General features: G+C 45.9%; 1 protein-coding gene across 2 annotated transcripts in view; it reads right to left on the reverse strand.

Moving 5' to 3' along the window:
• Positions 1-9,358: 9,358 nt before the first annotated feature.
• rngtt (RNA guanylyltransferase and 5'-phosphatase) overlaps positions 9,359-15,659 on the reverse strand; it is a 68,736-nt gene continuing 62,435 nt past the window's right edge. For both annotated transcript variants that reach the window (XM_047021057.1, XM_047021056.1), the window contains exons 16-17: positions 11,018-11,141; positions 9,359-10,468 (exon numbers count right to left, since the gene is read on the reverse strand). In XM_047021057.1, coding sequence (XP_046877013.1) covers positions 10,302-10,468; positions 11,018-11,141 — 291 coding nt within the window. In that variant the 3' untranslated portion in view covers positions 9,359-10,301. The remainder of the gene's footprint in view (positions 10,469-11,017; positions 11,142-15,659) is intronic.

The raw sequence follows: 15,659 nt of genomic DNA on the forward strand, positions 1-15,659 counted from the left end.
ATCACGTGCTCCGGAACCTATCTAGAGATTTCTATGGACAACCAAAGAAGCCGTCAAGAGCTAGAACAGGGCACGCAGATACTGTGCAAAAATCCCAATGCGCAATCCAAGAGAACATTTTTAACAAAGACGCACGTTCTGTACAATTCTACTTTTGCAAGTTTGCAGACTCACAGGCATTGATCATCAGATTTTAACTTTGCAAAAATGTACAAATGCAATAAAATATAATAAAATCGATATATCTCCACCAATCTCACGCAATATTTATACTTGTCAAATCATAGTAGCCCAATTAATCTCAACCGAATTGTAAATTACTGAATGGCCCTATGCTCTATTTACTACATGATTTGGCACATAGAGCAGGGAGAGAATCCTCTCGGGGTTATCATGAGGATAATTAATTTGATAAATTAGGCTACACTATAGGCTACTACAATGATCCTAGCTGCATGATAGTACTAGCATAAGAGCTGCTCGAATGACCAATGCCCTTCTATGGCTCTGAGACTAATTGTTGTCCTTAGGAGAGAAGAATCTTTATTGAGGCTGAAAATCAAAGGAGAATCCCTGCTGATGGCTCAATTTCCCATTTTACAACCTTGTAAACGGTTTATCTCCTAGTCTTCTGACAATCAGGAGATTTAGGGTCTGTGTATTTTTGATACCCAGTGACAAGCAAACCTTTCTGATTCACAAGTACAAACTATCTATGGAATTGCTTTTGTAATCTGGATTTGATCAGACATTTTTAGGCAGTTTCCATTGTTGCATTGTGCACACGTATCAACACAACAACAAACGGTGCAACAATGAGAAAACTTGCTCTGATGACACAGGATCAATGTTCTGGACTTGCACTTGAGCATAAGGTAAGAACACTAAAAACGTGCACACACCTCACTGTCTGTGATCGTTCGTTACAGACCAAGTTCATGCCTCGCTAGACAGAACGGATTACTGATTTGTCACAGACAGAGAAGAGTTGTCGTCCGCCCATCCTGAGAGCTGAAGTGTAATTGTTGCCATTTGATCCAAATACTCGCAATCCTCAATCAACCGTGGCCCTTGTCCACTTTTCCATCCACACTGTCAAACTGTGCTTTAAAACATGGCTGTCTCCTGCCCCTCTACAAGCAGGGTTCTACCTTCTCCACATCTCTTTGAATAGGCCGTGGGTGGCGGAAGAACCAAAGGCTGCAATTGACAGCATTGAAAAAAAGTCGTTCTTGATGAGTGATAGGTTTTATTATTTTTCTAGTTTAACTCATGAGCTGCTGTTGCGTTTTCCACTCCATGTATAACTAGATACATACAAAAAGATGAGCCTTCAAACTCAACCATTAATAAGACAGAAATAAAAAGGATTAGCAATGTGTTACAATCAACATGTATTGTCAGGAAAGGGTCAGACTCATTCTATAGCTAATTTTCCTTTCTTCTGTAAATGACGAGCTACAGTGCTTAAAATCTTTCCAGCCTTTATATAACAGGGCTGAGGATAATATCCGCTAGATACAACAGCAATTTTCTCTGCGCTGATTTGACGTGCTTAGCAGATGGACCAGGACGATGACAGGAACACACATTGTCATCTGGCTGTTATCCCTTGACCACCATGTCTCCTGTGGTGGTTCAGAAGGGAGTTCAGAAGACCAGCCAGGTCTCTGTAAAGGTAACAGACTCCTCCACTCACCCACAGCTGTGTTCTTACCCTCACAGCTCCACTCACACCTCTCCCTGGCATAGAGAGGGAGGAACTAGGCGAGCAGAGAGCAGCAGCATTTTATGTATTCCACCCTTTCGCAGTTCTCCTAATGCATCAATGAGCCCCTCATCAATCTCGCAGCCTAGCTGGGTTTGACGCAGCAGATCTGTCTAGGGTGCTTCCGTTACCCCAAACCTTGTTTCCCCTCTGATGGGAGAAATCATGTTAGCCCTCAACCTGAGCCACAAGACCTGCTGTGTTGATACTCTTCGTCCTTGGTAGGAACCAGAGTGAACTGACACCAATATTGCCAATTCAACTGCACGTTACCTGGAGCCTTCCATCATCTCTGATCAACAAATGCAATCACAATGGCATTCAGAGATGTATGATTTATTTGACAAGGTGTTGAAATATAAAATGTTATGATTCTACTCTTATTTCTTTGGACGTAAGTATTGCAAGTGCACAGAAAAAATGGTATCTTTTTTCCAGGCTGAAGAAAATGCTGAAAAACTATAGAGGGACAAATGAGCTGGTATCTAGCGCAGCCATAAATAGCTTCTATAGAGCCATCATCCATTTACAGTTCCACAGCTCAAGATCCATGTTTAGTTCATGACAAATTACAGTTTTCTCAAACCCTGTGATTAATCCACCAACCTTTTGTCGACTCCCAGAATAACTCAGTTCAACTATTCTGCCCCTTGATGTGCAACAACGTAAGTCAAAATCAACAAAACAGTTATTTGACAAAAGAAGTAAGAACAGCTGAATATTATTCTTAATTAGCCTTAACACTATAGAAGGCTTATAGAGGCTCCACATCTAAGCATCAACTAATGCATAAAATGCTACAATTCCAGAATAAATAACTTTATACACACGGCATATTATTGATTATCTCCCCCAAAAATTAAGCATCAAACCTTTTAATGTGATGTGATCAGAATGAAAGCTCAGTGGCTTTGTCTCTCCTTTGACTGTATTTTATGATCTAGATCCTGCAGTGGAGAACATTTGACCTTGACGGTTGAAGATGTTTCATCAGGTGACACAGGACTTGAGTTGTGGATGTTGTGAAATACTGCTGCTGATGCAGTAGGTAATCTGGCAGGTCTCTCTACATGTGAATGGAATGCAATAAACTCTGTTTTTTCAGATTAACACACACAATTTAGTGCATACAAACGGCTGAGTCTGCATTTCTAAACCTCCATACCAACGAGTCGTCAATCACACTCATAAACGTGTTTATTTTTATGTCCGATGAAATGGTGAGGAGCAATATTAATCAATAAACGAAAACTAGGCTTTATCATATCAATTTAATTGCTTTCCACGTGTGAGAAATAAAAGGTTAGTAAATTAACCTTAGATCTATAACACACAAAAACAAAAAGGAAACTACTTGTTTTAGGTAAGTGAAATGAACCGTGCACCAGGAGACTATAATGAAGGATGAACAGAAACATCTATGATTCAGTTCATCAGTATCTCTTCATTTCCTTCATTGTCACACTGGAACAAACAAAGCGTTAGAAAAGTATTGGCTTTGCCATATAGCTGCTTGGCAGTTTCTCGGTAGAGGACCGTGAGTGATGGTGGAGGTGTGGAGATGTTATGGGCAGTGTCTGAGTTCAGCTCAGAAACCTGTCAGCAGTTACAGGGTCCCATCTGTTGCTGCCTTCCATCACACAGCACACCCACTAGATCACAGGAAGGACACCACGGCAGTCACTATGGCAGTCACCATGGCAGTCACCATGGCAGTCACCATGGCAGTCACCATGGCAGTCACAGCCAGGACAGGCCCCAGTAGGATAAGACAGCCCACCGCCTCTCCCAGCCCACCCCGGCAACGCCTTGGATGTGGCGTTGGCATGACAACCGCAGAGGATTCAGACGACTGGTCACATGACGGGCACCGTGTTGATAACACGCTAGAGCAGAAGAACATGATATGTTTCACATGACAAAAGCGTCCAAATTTAGCACAACGTTCAGAACGGTGGGCCAGACAAAAACAGGAATTAAAGTATTTCCACACAGGTCTAACTGTCTGTCTTGTCTTGTGGCTGAACAGGTTTCAGATGGCTTTGCTTTCCCACTTCCAGTTCTTGAGGATCTCCATGGCGTTCACAAGTTGGTGCTCAACTGAAGCACCGCAACTTCTGAATCCCAAAAACACCAACGTGAGAACCTAACTCTGGTGCCATGGCAACAGGGTCCATGCAGATGGGATGTTGATGCGTCTCTGTCACACACAGACAGGCGCCCTGGCAGCTGCCGTGGTTGGCTGGTCCCACCCAAAAGACGACATAACACGAGCAGCACTCGCAGTCCGAGCACTTGTTGTTCAGCTCTGTGTGGCATCTGCTCTATCGATCAAGTCATAATGCTGACCTGTGAGCGTTGAACTTCCCTGGTCTGTCATGTTAGGAGGCACAGACATCCTGTAAAGTGTCAGCTCACTCAGCTCACTTAGGTCCACAGACAGAACAGAGAAGGATGATTTCTTCTATATTGCTCCCTGTTTCGTATCCTTTTAGCTGAATTCCCTGGATGAGGAACATTGTGGGTCCTTCAGGGCTAAGAAGAAAACCTAATTTGCTGATTCCCTTTCATCTTTTGATCAGATGTTGTTTTTGGGAGGTGTTGCTCTCCCTTAATACACCATGGCTGGGGGACATTTATAAACGCCATTAAATATTAAATGACCACAGACACTACTAATGTAATATGATCCCTGGGATATTGGGTTAGAGGAGGTTCTTTGATGGGGCCATGGGCAATATAGCAGGGAATTCAGGGTCCAAGTCCTTATTACAGTATAATGCCATAACTCAGATCAACGGTACTTTGTCTTCTGCACGGAAACACACAAAAGCCCTGTGCAATTGTCACACAAAGCCTCTTTCTCTCCAAATCCATTTATTTCTTGTGCATCATTGAAACTCCCCCACAAAGCTAAAATGTTACTGGAATTTCCCCTAGAGCCTGCCGATCTCACTGCCAGATATTTGTAAATGTGTCAGAGAGGGCAATTTCAAACATTTCTTTCAACCCTATTCCCTCTCTTTGATTTCCTTTCTTTCACTCACACACTAACTCCTACTTTCCAGTCCTCGTACTGTACGTATACTGTTAGTACACAATTTCCATAGAAATGAAGAACTCAGCCATGTTGATAATGAAACATGGTAACTGAGCACTGAAGATAAAGCATGCCAGTGTTTTATTCTATGCTGTACCCCACATATTTAATCATGAAATCATGACATTCTCAGATCTGGCTTTTGATATTCGAAACGTGTCTGTGTCTGTATGAGGCTTTGAAAATCATACCAGCTTCGAATTAGAAAAAAAATGTAAAAGATTGTATTGGGTGAGTGTAAAAGGGTTGTTCCCTCCAAAAGTATCTGATCCTGCGGGATCTGAGGGACTGGAAATGATACTAGGTCTTGACATTCAACGGCTGCTAACAAAGGGGGGGTGGAGCACAACATGACATAGACAAATACACCTGTTCAGGTAACATTCAGCTCGGAGGGGAGCTTGTCTAGTGATAGTGAGTATAGACCACAGTGCAGCTGAGAGTCCCTTCACAACCATGGCAGCATTCAGTTACAAAATCTCCAGAACAATAAGCATTGTGGCATTAATACCTTGGACAACAAACCCTTGAGGTGATTCCCATTAGATGTAACTTTGCTGTAACCTCAGCAGTCTGCCCACACTGGGATCTCTCCAGACTTCACACAGCTACAGAATCAACAAAAAAACATTCATGAAAACTGGCAAAATAACCCCCTGCTGGAATTGTCAATTTGTGAAATATATGACGGACCCACGGACACAGGGAGGAGGACACAGGGAGGTGGACACAGGACACAGGGAGGTGGCACAGGTAGGTGGACACAGGGAGGTGGACACAGGACACAGGGAGGTGGACACAGGGAGGTGGACACAGGACACAGGGAGGTGGCACAGGTAGGTGGACACAGGGAGGTGGACACAGGACACAGGGAGGTGGACACAGGGAGGTGGACACAGGACACAGGGAGGAGGACACAGGGAGGTGGACACAGGACAAAGGGAGGTGGACACAGGACACAGGGAGGTGGCAAAGGTAGGTGGACACAGGGAGGTGGACACAGGGAGGTGGACACAGGGAGGTGGACACAGGACACAGGGAGGTGGACACAGGGAGGTGGACACAGGGAGATTGGACACAGGACACAGGGAGGTGGACACAGGACACAGGGAGGTAGACACAGGGAGGTGGACACAGGACACAGGGAGGTGGACACAGGTGACAGCTGGGAAAATCTATCTGATCACACCTGATCAGTCACAGTCGCAGGATCAGCTTGGGACAAGCTGCTCCTTCTTAGTCTTGATGATCACAAGCTTCATGTGAGTCACAAGGTTGAATGCTCTCGTATTCACACTGGAATTTGTTCCATTACAGCCCCAAATGAAAATTAGGAATAATAGAAGTTGACTCGCTAACCTTAGCGGTACGGTGACTTAAACAATGGTAATAGCAGGGATATGACCTTGAGTCTGCAGTGACCAAACATAAACCATTTCAGATGACTGAACTTCAGATATACTTGAGTGATAAACCAGTAAGCAGACTGTAAAAAAAACTGTTGTTTTCATCTCATACACACACACATGCACACACATGCACACACACACAGCAGCCACCATTGCTATTCTCTGAAAGTGATCCGGCTAAAGCACATTGTTTAAAAAATACTCAATGACCATAAAACGTATGGTACATTGGCTTGGTCTTTCAGCCGACACCACATCAACAGCTGCCTGGTGTGTATTCATCTTCAGTGCTAAACAACAGAGACACTTAAAGAGCTGACAGGAAATCTTTTTCCACTTCTTAGCATTTCAAAAAGACATCCTTGACATTGGTGGTGGGAATTATTGTATGGAGCCACAAGGCACCTGCTGGTCCCTAATTGTTATGCAAATCTAGCAAACCAGTTTTCAGCAAATGCAGGATTAAAGTGCCATTATCACAGGAAAAAAAGCAGTCCAATATGCAAAATAACTAAGTGCAATATGCAAAATAAAGCTGTCTGTGCTTTCAATTCACAATCCAACCTTCATGGAAGTATTTCAATATTTTATCACTACCACAGTGTGGGCAACAAAACCTTAGAACAAATAACTTAGAAAACAACCTTAGACTCCCAAAAGACTCTGAAAACACACCATGTTTGGCAAAAACGCACCCACCCCCCCTGACGTACTCCCCCCCCCCCCCCTCTCTTCAACTTAACATGAGCCAATAAACACACCCCAGTGGCAGAAACACACTACAGATAGCCCAGTGGTCTCTCTCATCCAGCCCATTACAAACCCATCAGAGCTGCAGGGGAACCTCTCCCATGCAGGCCAGGAGCCTGCAGACCCCCAGGCTGTAACACCCCCAACCAAGACTGCACACAGCGGGAAATGTATTAGGAATGTTGTGTTTGTACAAGAACATGCATACATTTCTAGTCATACGGTCTCATAGCTGTGTCGGACAACACATTCACAATGCGTGAGAAAGCAGACGGATTTCATATTTGCTCAGTGTTGGTCACCACCACTGCATGAAATTCAGCACCTGTTGCTTTTAGAGTGGTTCATCTAGTTAATCATTCCAACATACATAGTCTCCACTGGTTGTCTCCTTAGTTACATTAGATAAAGGTCAGTTTATGTTTTATTTTCCTCAAATATTACCTTTTCGTTCAGTCATCTACCATGCAGGGCAGACATTACTAATGCTGCACAGTTGGTGTAAACGTCTAATTACTTTCTCATGCAAATACGTTTCTTGTGGTTTGATTGCACCTGTTTGAAGCCAATACATTTTCTGGAGAGGAACATAATTAAAATCATAAAAGTGGAAATTTGAGTTAATTGGCTACCGGTATCTCCTTTAGACTCAAAGGAAAAACTAAGTTGAGGCCCAGTCTTCGGGAAAGTCTGTGCTCCCTTTTAGATGTAACCTACATCAGATACTTTCTACAGCCTCTCTGCCTACGGGAAGCCAATGTGAACACAAAAGATGTTCCTGGTTGAGTGTAGTACAGTTATGAGGGCTTTAAGCGCTGGCATGCATATGTACCAGACGTGGACCACTACCAAATGCAAAATAATGTTAATTGGCGCGGGCGGTGTGTGCTTATACCGAGGAGTGAGTTTAGCCAATCCGCATCGGATACACAGGAACCTGGATGAGCCAAGCCCTGCTCACACACGATGTGGTCCCAAGGTTTCTTCCATTTTTTCTCCCGGTGGGAGTTTTTCTGGGAGTTTTTCCTTGTCTTCCTTGAGGGTTTAGGTTGGTTGAGGGGCAGTTGTATGGGCACATGTGAAGCCCTCTGTGACATGCTTGCGTGTAAAAAGGCTATACAAATAAATTTGATTTGATTTGGAGGAGTCGTGACAGAAGCAGAGTGATCCTGCCATGGCCGTGTTGATGCCCGCTCTGAGTCGTATCCTGCTGCCTGGCGGAGCAAGCCAGCTCAACGGCTGGTCGTCGTGACGAGCAGCAAGCATGAGAAAACTGTCACACTTGAGGCTACAGTGTGTTAGAAGCACTCTGTTCAAAAACACATCTCACATTCGCTGGCAAACTCAGCCTATTAGAAAATGAATGCGTGTCTCTGTGTCCCAGGGGGGTTGTTAGATATAAACCTTTACTAGGGCTCGGGCCCCTATTCGTATCCCTTTTACAAGCACTGTGCTACTAGGCTATAGAGAACTCCCCTTGCTTAACCCAATATAAAACAGTTCAGGGATGCAAGTTTTACAAGCGTTGATTGGGATACTGCGTTTATTTTATCCGGGATTATCTAAATTAATGCATTGACTCAAAGTAAATTGTTAAAACTCAAACTTTAGATTTGACTGGGGCAGAGCAGATTTATACTGGGGCACGTGCCCCAGTAATAAGGGTTTACCGACGCCCCTGCGCTGGCTCCTTGAGTTTGACACTGAAAGATTAATGCAATAACGAATTCTAATTTCAGCTGGGGTAATTGGGCCACCCCAGCCTGAGCAAACTGAAGACAAATGCGTGATCCTGACTTCAGGGTTAACTTATCCTCATCTGTATTCCAAGACATCTTCCTAGGTGGTGCACATTTACCATCAATGTATCATCAACTTATTCTTACATCACCAATACAAGCCTGTCTGTATGTTCCCTCTCACGGTATGATCAAAGGTGTTGGGCTCATTTTAAATGTAAATGATGCCATTCTTGCACAGCTTTGATCCTGACCAGCATGTGTTGATGATTTCTGGCCTCGGCCACAGCAAATGAAGTGTCTATATGACAAGGCTTCGATCTTGATGACCAGACAGCCTCCTGTGTCTGGGCAGTAAGCAGCAAGACACTAAAACAGGTCGTAGTAATGGTTACTTTTTACTTAAGTATATGTCAGAGCCCACACATCTTTACTTTAACTTGAGTGAAGGATATGTATTTTTTCCATCTTTGAAACACACACACACACAGTTTCGTTGGCAGCTTTGTACCATACACCCTTTAGAAAATAAGCAGGACATTAGTCACAATAATAGGAAAAGTTCTACAATTTTATAAAAAAATATTTTCCCTTTGACATGTATTGCTTTAATAAATCAAACCAAACAACAAATGTTCAGATGCTAATCACCATGACTACACCTGCGGGACGTCCCAGGAGCGGTTACAAAAGCAGAGAGCACGTATGTTTCCACGGAAACTAAAACCATTGGGGGAGGAGAACAAAGACCTACTGCTATTGGTTCAAATGTAGCCAATGACATTGTCATATCAAAAGACCACCATGTTATGGATGCTTTTGTATTTGATGACATGCAGACACATTAGTTTCAAAAATATCCAAAGTCAATCGCTTGCGTGTCGAAAGCATTTTAGAACACCACTTCAAACGTCATGTGATCGGTATTGGCTTGTGCGTTCCTTTATTGAACTGTACCAAGATGAAGTGGGCAAGGATGACCAACACTGGGCTTCTCTGGTCTCAACACCCCCCCGACACCTAACTGCCAAACGAAAAATAAACAACAAAACAAACAACTAGACAAAACATTTACTGAGATCTTCATCAAGATCTGCATAGTCAGGTGGGGCTGTAGTCATAACATCGATTCCACTGTTGCCGGGTAGATTAATCGGGATCGCTCTCAAAAAAGGAAAGACAATAAATTAAAAAACAAAACAAAACCTTAATCCATCCTTAGAATTTGATTTTAATGAGAATGATAAGAATTAAAGCTAAGACACTATGCAGGATACCTAACAGAGTCTATACGGTCAACAAGATCTTAAGAAAGTCTTGTGTTAAAAGGGGCCTGAGTGTGTATCAGAGGCTGATAAACACGCTCAGGGATGAAGGGCTTTTTCAGAAGTCTGTGTCTTTGCAGGAAGCAGGATCAAGTGCCGTAGCCTTGGAGGACCTTGTACCAGCCCCAAACACACTGCTGTTCAGGTCCAGTTTGGCCCTGCGGTCCGGGGCCGGGTCGGCCCTGCGGTCTGCAGCCGCCCGCTGGGGCCCTACGGGGTGTCCCGGTTGGGTCTTTTGGGGGGTGGTGGGGGCATGAGCTCTGCGTCTGGGTCGGGGGGGTGTTTCCGGTTCTGTGTTTGGGCTCCCTGGGCGCAGCGGTCCAGAAACTCAAAGAGGATTTCCTTTGTGACGGGATGCTGGATGCTGTTGCACACAGCTGGAACAGAGAGAGCACACACAGGAAGTTACTGCAGACCTGATGACAGGCAGTTCCTTGGCCTGGCACACATCCACAACATAGGGCTTGAATGCTACTTTTGCTTGTGTTAGTATATTCAACAATTACTATGAAGAAGAAAAAAAAAACTAAACAAAGTTAGCCAATAGCGTATGCAACTTGTTTTTTAAAATCTGTGGCTTGACTCTTAAGATTCACAACCATTCTTGTGAATCAATAAAGTCACTTGTGGATAGCACTCTAAGGTACAATTGATGTTTTGGCATCTCTGATATTTGCAGCTAAAGTAACAAAGCACTTTGCCTCACTGCTTTATATATTTTGGTAAACACGCTGAGAGCAGTTTTGAATCAAACAGAGAAACACCGCATATGTACACTCAATAATGAGAAGCACAGCAGTTGAAGAGAGACAAGATGTGCCTGAAATATAAATGAACCAAGACATTAATATGATGGGCCTGAGATGGAGGGGGCAGATCTGAATAAAGATGGCTGCCAGCACACACTGCTGGGTAGGCTTGCTCACCCATGGCTGTGTCGTAGGAGTTGGGGAAACTCTTGTCTATCCTCTGTCGCATGAACACCCACGTGTTGTTCACAAACGTGCACTCGATGATCTTGTTGTCGTACATTTTCAACTCCTTTGTGGCCTGGAGAGGAGGGAGATAGAGAAGAGGGAGATAGAGAGGAGGGAGATAGAGAGGAGGGAGATAAAGAGGAGGGAAATAGAGAGGAGGGAGATAAAGAGGAGGGAGATGGAGGAGGGAGATAAAGAGGGGGAGATACAGAGGGGGAGATAGAGAGGAGGGAGATAGAGAGGAGGGAGATAAAGAGGAGGGAGATAGAGAGGAGGGAGATAGAGAGGGGGAGATAGAGAGGAGGGAGATAGAGAGGAGGGAGATAGAGAGGGGGAGTTAGAGAGGAGGGAGATAGAGGAGGGAGATAGAGAGGAGGGAGATACAGAGGGGGAGATAGACAGGAGGGAGATAGAGAGGGGAAGATAGAGAGGAGGGAGATAGAGAGGAGGGAGATAGAGAGGAGGGAGATAAAGAGGAGGGAGATAGAGAGGAGGGAGATAGAGAGGAGGGAGATAGAGGAGGGAGATAGAGAGGAGGGAGATAAAGAGGAGGGAGATAGAGAGGGGGAGATACAGAGGGGGAGATAGAGAGGAGGGAGATAGAGAGGAGGGAGATAGAGAGGAGGGAGATAGAGAGGAGGGAGATAGAGAGGAGGGAGATAGAGAGGGGGAGATAGAGAGGAGGGAGATAGAGGAGGGGAGATAGAGAGGAGGGAGATAGAGGAGGGAGATACAGAGGGGGAGATAGACAGGAGGGAGATAGAGAGGGGGAGATAGAGAGGAGGGAGATAGATGAGGGAGATAGAGAGGGGGGAGATAGAGAGGGGGGAGATAGAGGAGGGAGATAGAGAGGGGGAGATAGAGAAGAGGGAGATAGATGAGGGGAGATAGAGAGGAGGGAGATAAAGAGGAGGGAGATAGAGAGGAGGGAGATAGAGGAGGGAGATAGAGAGGGGGGAGATAGAGAGGGGGGAGATAGAGAGGAGGGAGATAGAGGTGGGAGATAGAGAGGGGGAGATAGAGAGGAGGGAGATAGAGGAGGGAGATAGAGAGGGGGAGATAGAGAGGAGGGAGATAAAGAGGAGGGAGATAGAGAGGAGGGAGATAGGGAGGAGGGAGATAGAGAGGGGGAGATAAAGAGGGGGAGATAGAGAGGAGGGAGATAGAGAGGGGGAGATAGAGAGGAGGGAGATAGAGAGGAGGGAGATAGAGGAGGGAGATGGAGAGGGGGAGATAGAGGAGGGAGATAAAGAGGAGGGAGACAAAGAGGAGGGAGATAAAGAGGAGGGAGATAGAGAGGAGGGAGATAGAGAGGGGAAGATAGAGAGGAGGGAGATAGAGAGGAGGGAGATAGAGGAGGGAGATAGAGAGGAGGGAGATAAAGAGGAGGGAGATAGAGAGGAGGGAGATAGAGAGGAGGGAGATAGAGGAGGGAGATAGAGAGGAGGGAGATAAAGAGGAGGGAGATAGAGAGGGGGAGATACAGAGGGGGAGATAGAGACTTGTTTTTTAACTTCCCCTGTTAAAAGGTTATCGTTAAGGGCTCCTTTGCAGTCAGATGTCCCTGAGCACTCTAAAGCCCTCCCCCGTATTGATATGATGACTTTTTCTTCTGACTAGTTTGAAATTGAAAGTTGCAGAGCTGCATGTTAAAAGCCAACAGATAGTGAGAGTAGATAAGCTTCATGAGGAATCCATTATCATCGATTTGCTCTTTGTTTCAGCTCAATATTGACTGATCAATCACAAGAAGGAGTGCTGTACAGCAGGTGGGTGGAGCGTTTGGGCAGTGGAAGGTGCAGCAGATCCCCTGGGGAGACTATGGGCCGAGGGATGGGCGTGCCCACACACACACACACGCGCCCTGGCCCATGGCAGGAAAGGGAGAGCCTGCCAGGAAAGCCTCCCCATGCCTGGCAAGAGAACAGGGCAGGAGAACAGGGCGTTAAGTAAGAGCCTGTCTGGTCCTGGAGGAGGGCATCTGGGTGTTCAATGGGGGGATGGAGGAATGTGTGTGTGTGTGTGTGTGTGTAGTTGGGTGGTGACAACACCCGGATATCACACCATAGATATTGACCTTGAGAACTGGGATCTCACAATCACACACCTCAGACCTGAGGTTGGGTTCCTGGACTCACAGCAACCTTCTAGCCCATTCCAACACAGGATTCTCTGCCGTTTCAAGAAGAACCGCACACATCTAGACTTGCTATGGAGCTTGTTCATCATCTACACTTGCTATGGAGCTTGTGCATCATCTAGACCTGCTATGGAGCTTGGACATCTTCCAACAAATCTCCACGCATTCCCATGAGCAGCTGATTGACAAACACATTGAAGGAGCAACAGCATGGCCGGTCCTGATAGTTTTCCCAGGACCAAATGATAGCAAGCTGCTGCCAATTAACAACACAGGCAGCTTCTGGCAGCCATGAGTAGAAACCTGTTTGCAGGGATCCCTCACTCGTTGAGAATATTGCAAGTGTTAGCCATGTTTTAACTGCTGCTTGGCATTTGAATCCGACCAAATCCACTTAGTTGGGGCCGTGCTGCCCTACAGACCCTGGCAAAGCCCCACACGCCATCAGCTTCTTCATTGATTAGCTTTGCGGCTCCACCGAGCATCGATCATGACTGGTACAGGCCCGTATCCAGAAGCCCAGCTGTTCCACAGACTCTGCATTCCATCACCGCGTCGCGCCTGCCTCTGGTACTGGTGGAATGGCTTTTTAATGGAGGCATAAAAGGGCTTGCAAGACGTGTCAAAGTCAAAGCTCCCTTAAGAATGACACTACCGACTGTGACATTCCAAAGCATCGCTGCAGTTTACCTGGCTTCAGTGACTTCATCTTAACAACAGAGAGGGGTGGAGTTGTGTAGCTGTTTCTCCAGCTAAGGTCCCAGACTGCCGGCCAGTCTGTTAGGGGGTGGCACTAGCCTCTCCCCTCTCTGAGGGAAAGACAGTCTACTGAAGGGGAGATTGTGTCTACTGCTGCTATATGAGATGAGATTTGATGACAAACTCTTGGCCCAGCCCCAGTGGGCCACTGTGTATGTGTGTTCCAGTCCAGGGCATGTATAACAGGATTACACACGAGGAGCTGCTACGATGTGGCTATTTGCCAAGTGACATTTCTTATTTCTTTTCTGACCAAGCGGCCCTCTCATTTCTAGAGTTAATCATAGCCAGCCCCAAACTCTGTTCCTGGCACCAGGGTCCATTTGAATAAGAAAGTACCTGACTACAAGCGGCAGAAGAGAAAAGTCAAAACTTGAAAAACGGGGTCATAGATCAAGGACCTTTGGTGCTCCTTGGAGGAACGGTCCAGTGCGAAGGTCTTATTATAAAACCGGCACAAAGAAAAATGGAGAGAAGGATCTGTTTGACCGTATCCCCACGTGTCCATGACCTTAACATCAAGCTAATCATCCCTGTTCTGCTCCGAGATGTGTTATAGTTTGTGAGGAGGTTTGACTTGAGCCTTTCTATGAATGCACACAAACTGTAATTCACCACAGAGCTTTTGTTTCTCCCCCACGGAAAACGTTCAATTGACTTAAACAGTGTGAAGAGGCTAAGCGCTGCTTTCAGAGGACTTCTTGAACTGACGCGTTAAATTATCGTCCTGGTGAGATGCCAGGGCTTCTGAAGAACATTTGCATGTTATAACACACTCGCTACGGTAACCAAAATAACTTTCAATTACCCTACAATTTCAGCATGTCGAATGAGGAGCGTTTCAGCAAACGATTCCCCCAAGCCAACTGGGAAAAACACTCATCAAATTGGGGGCAACAATGCATATACAGTGTGGTAAACTTGACTGTCAGACAATCACGACTTCCATATTCAGGAAGTGACTGATCAGGGAGTTCAGCAGGAGGCTTGTGGGGCGCACACTCGCACGGCCAATCAAAGCCCCCATCTCCTCTCTCTCTCATCTCCTCTCTCCCTTTCCTCTTTCCCCTCCTCTCTCCTCTCATCTCCTCTCCCCTCCTATCTCCTCTCCTCTCACTCTCTCCTCTTTCCTTTCTCTCCCCTTTCCCCTTTCCCCTCCTCCCCCCTCTCTTTCACCTCTCCTCTCTCTCTTTCCCCACTCCCCTCCTCTTTACCCTCCTCTCTCCTCTCATCTCCCCTCCTCCTCCCCTCTCTCTTTCACCTCTCCTCTCTCTCTTCCCCTCCCCTCTCTCTTTCACCTCTCCTCTCTCTCTTCCCCTCCCCTCTCCCCTCCCCACACCTGCTGCTCTCGTCTGGCTCCATCTCACAGAGCTGCCAGGCAGCGCCCAGGTTCTTGCATCCCTAATGAGCTCCACTTACAGGCCACACGCTGCTCAGTGGATGGGATCCACCACCCTGTTATCTAAGAACCAAGTTTAACCAAACATCAATCGGGCATTCTCTCTTAACAGGCTTTAACAAATGTCCCACAGTGTCCCGATGAGAGGATTCTGTGCTTAAGTACCGGTTGGAAATACCAGGGAAAATCTCCCAACCTTGGAGAAACTCATGAAGAGGGGATTTGCTTTGACTGATCTATCCTGCCCACCGTTTGTGGATGACCACAGTGTTACGATGTAAGGCACAGGTATG

Source organism: Hypomesus transpacificus, chromosome 6 (assembly GCF_021917145.1).
Source record: "Hypomesus transpacificus isolate Combined female chromosome 6, fHypTra1, whole genome shotgun sequence".
NCBI classification, from domain to species: Eukaryota; Metazoa; Chordata; class Actinopteri; order Osmeriformes; family Osmeridae; genus Hypomesus; species Hypomesus transpacificus.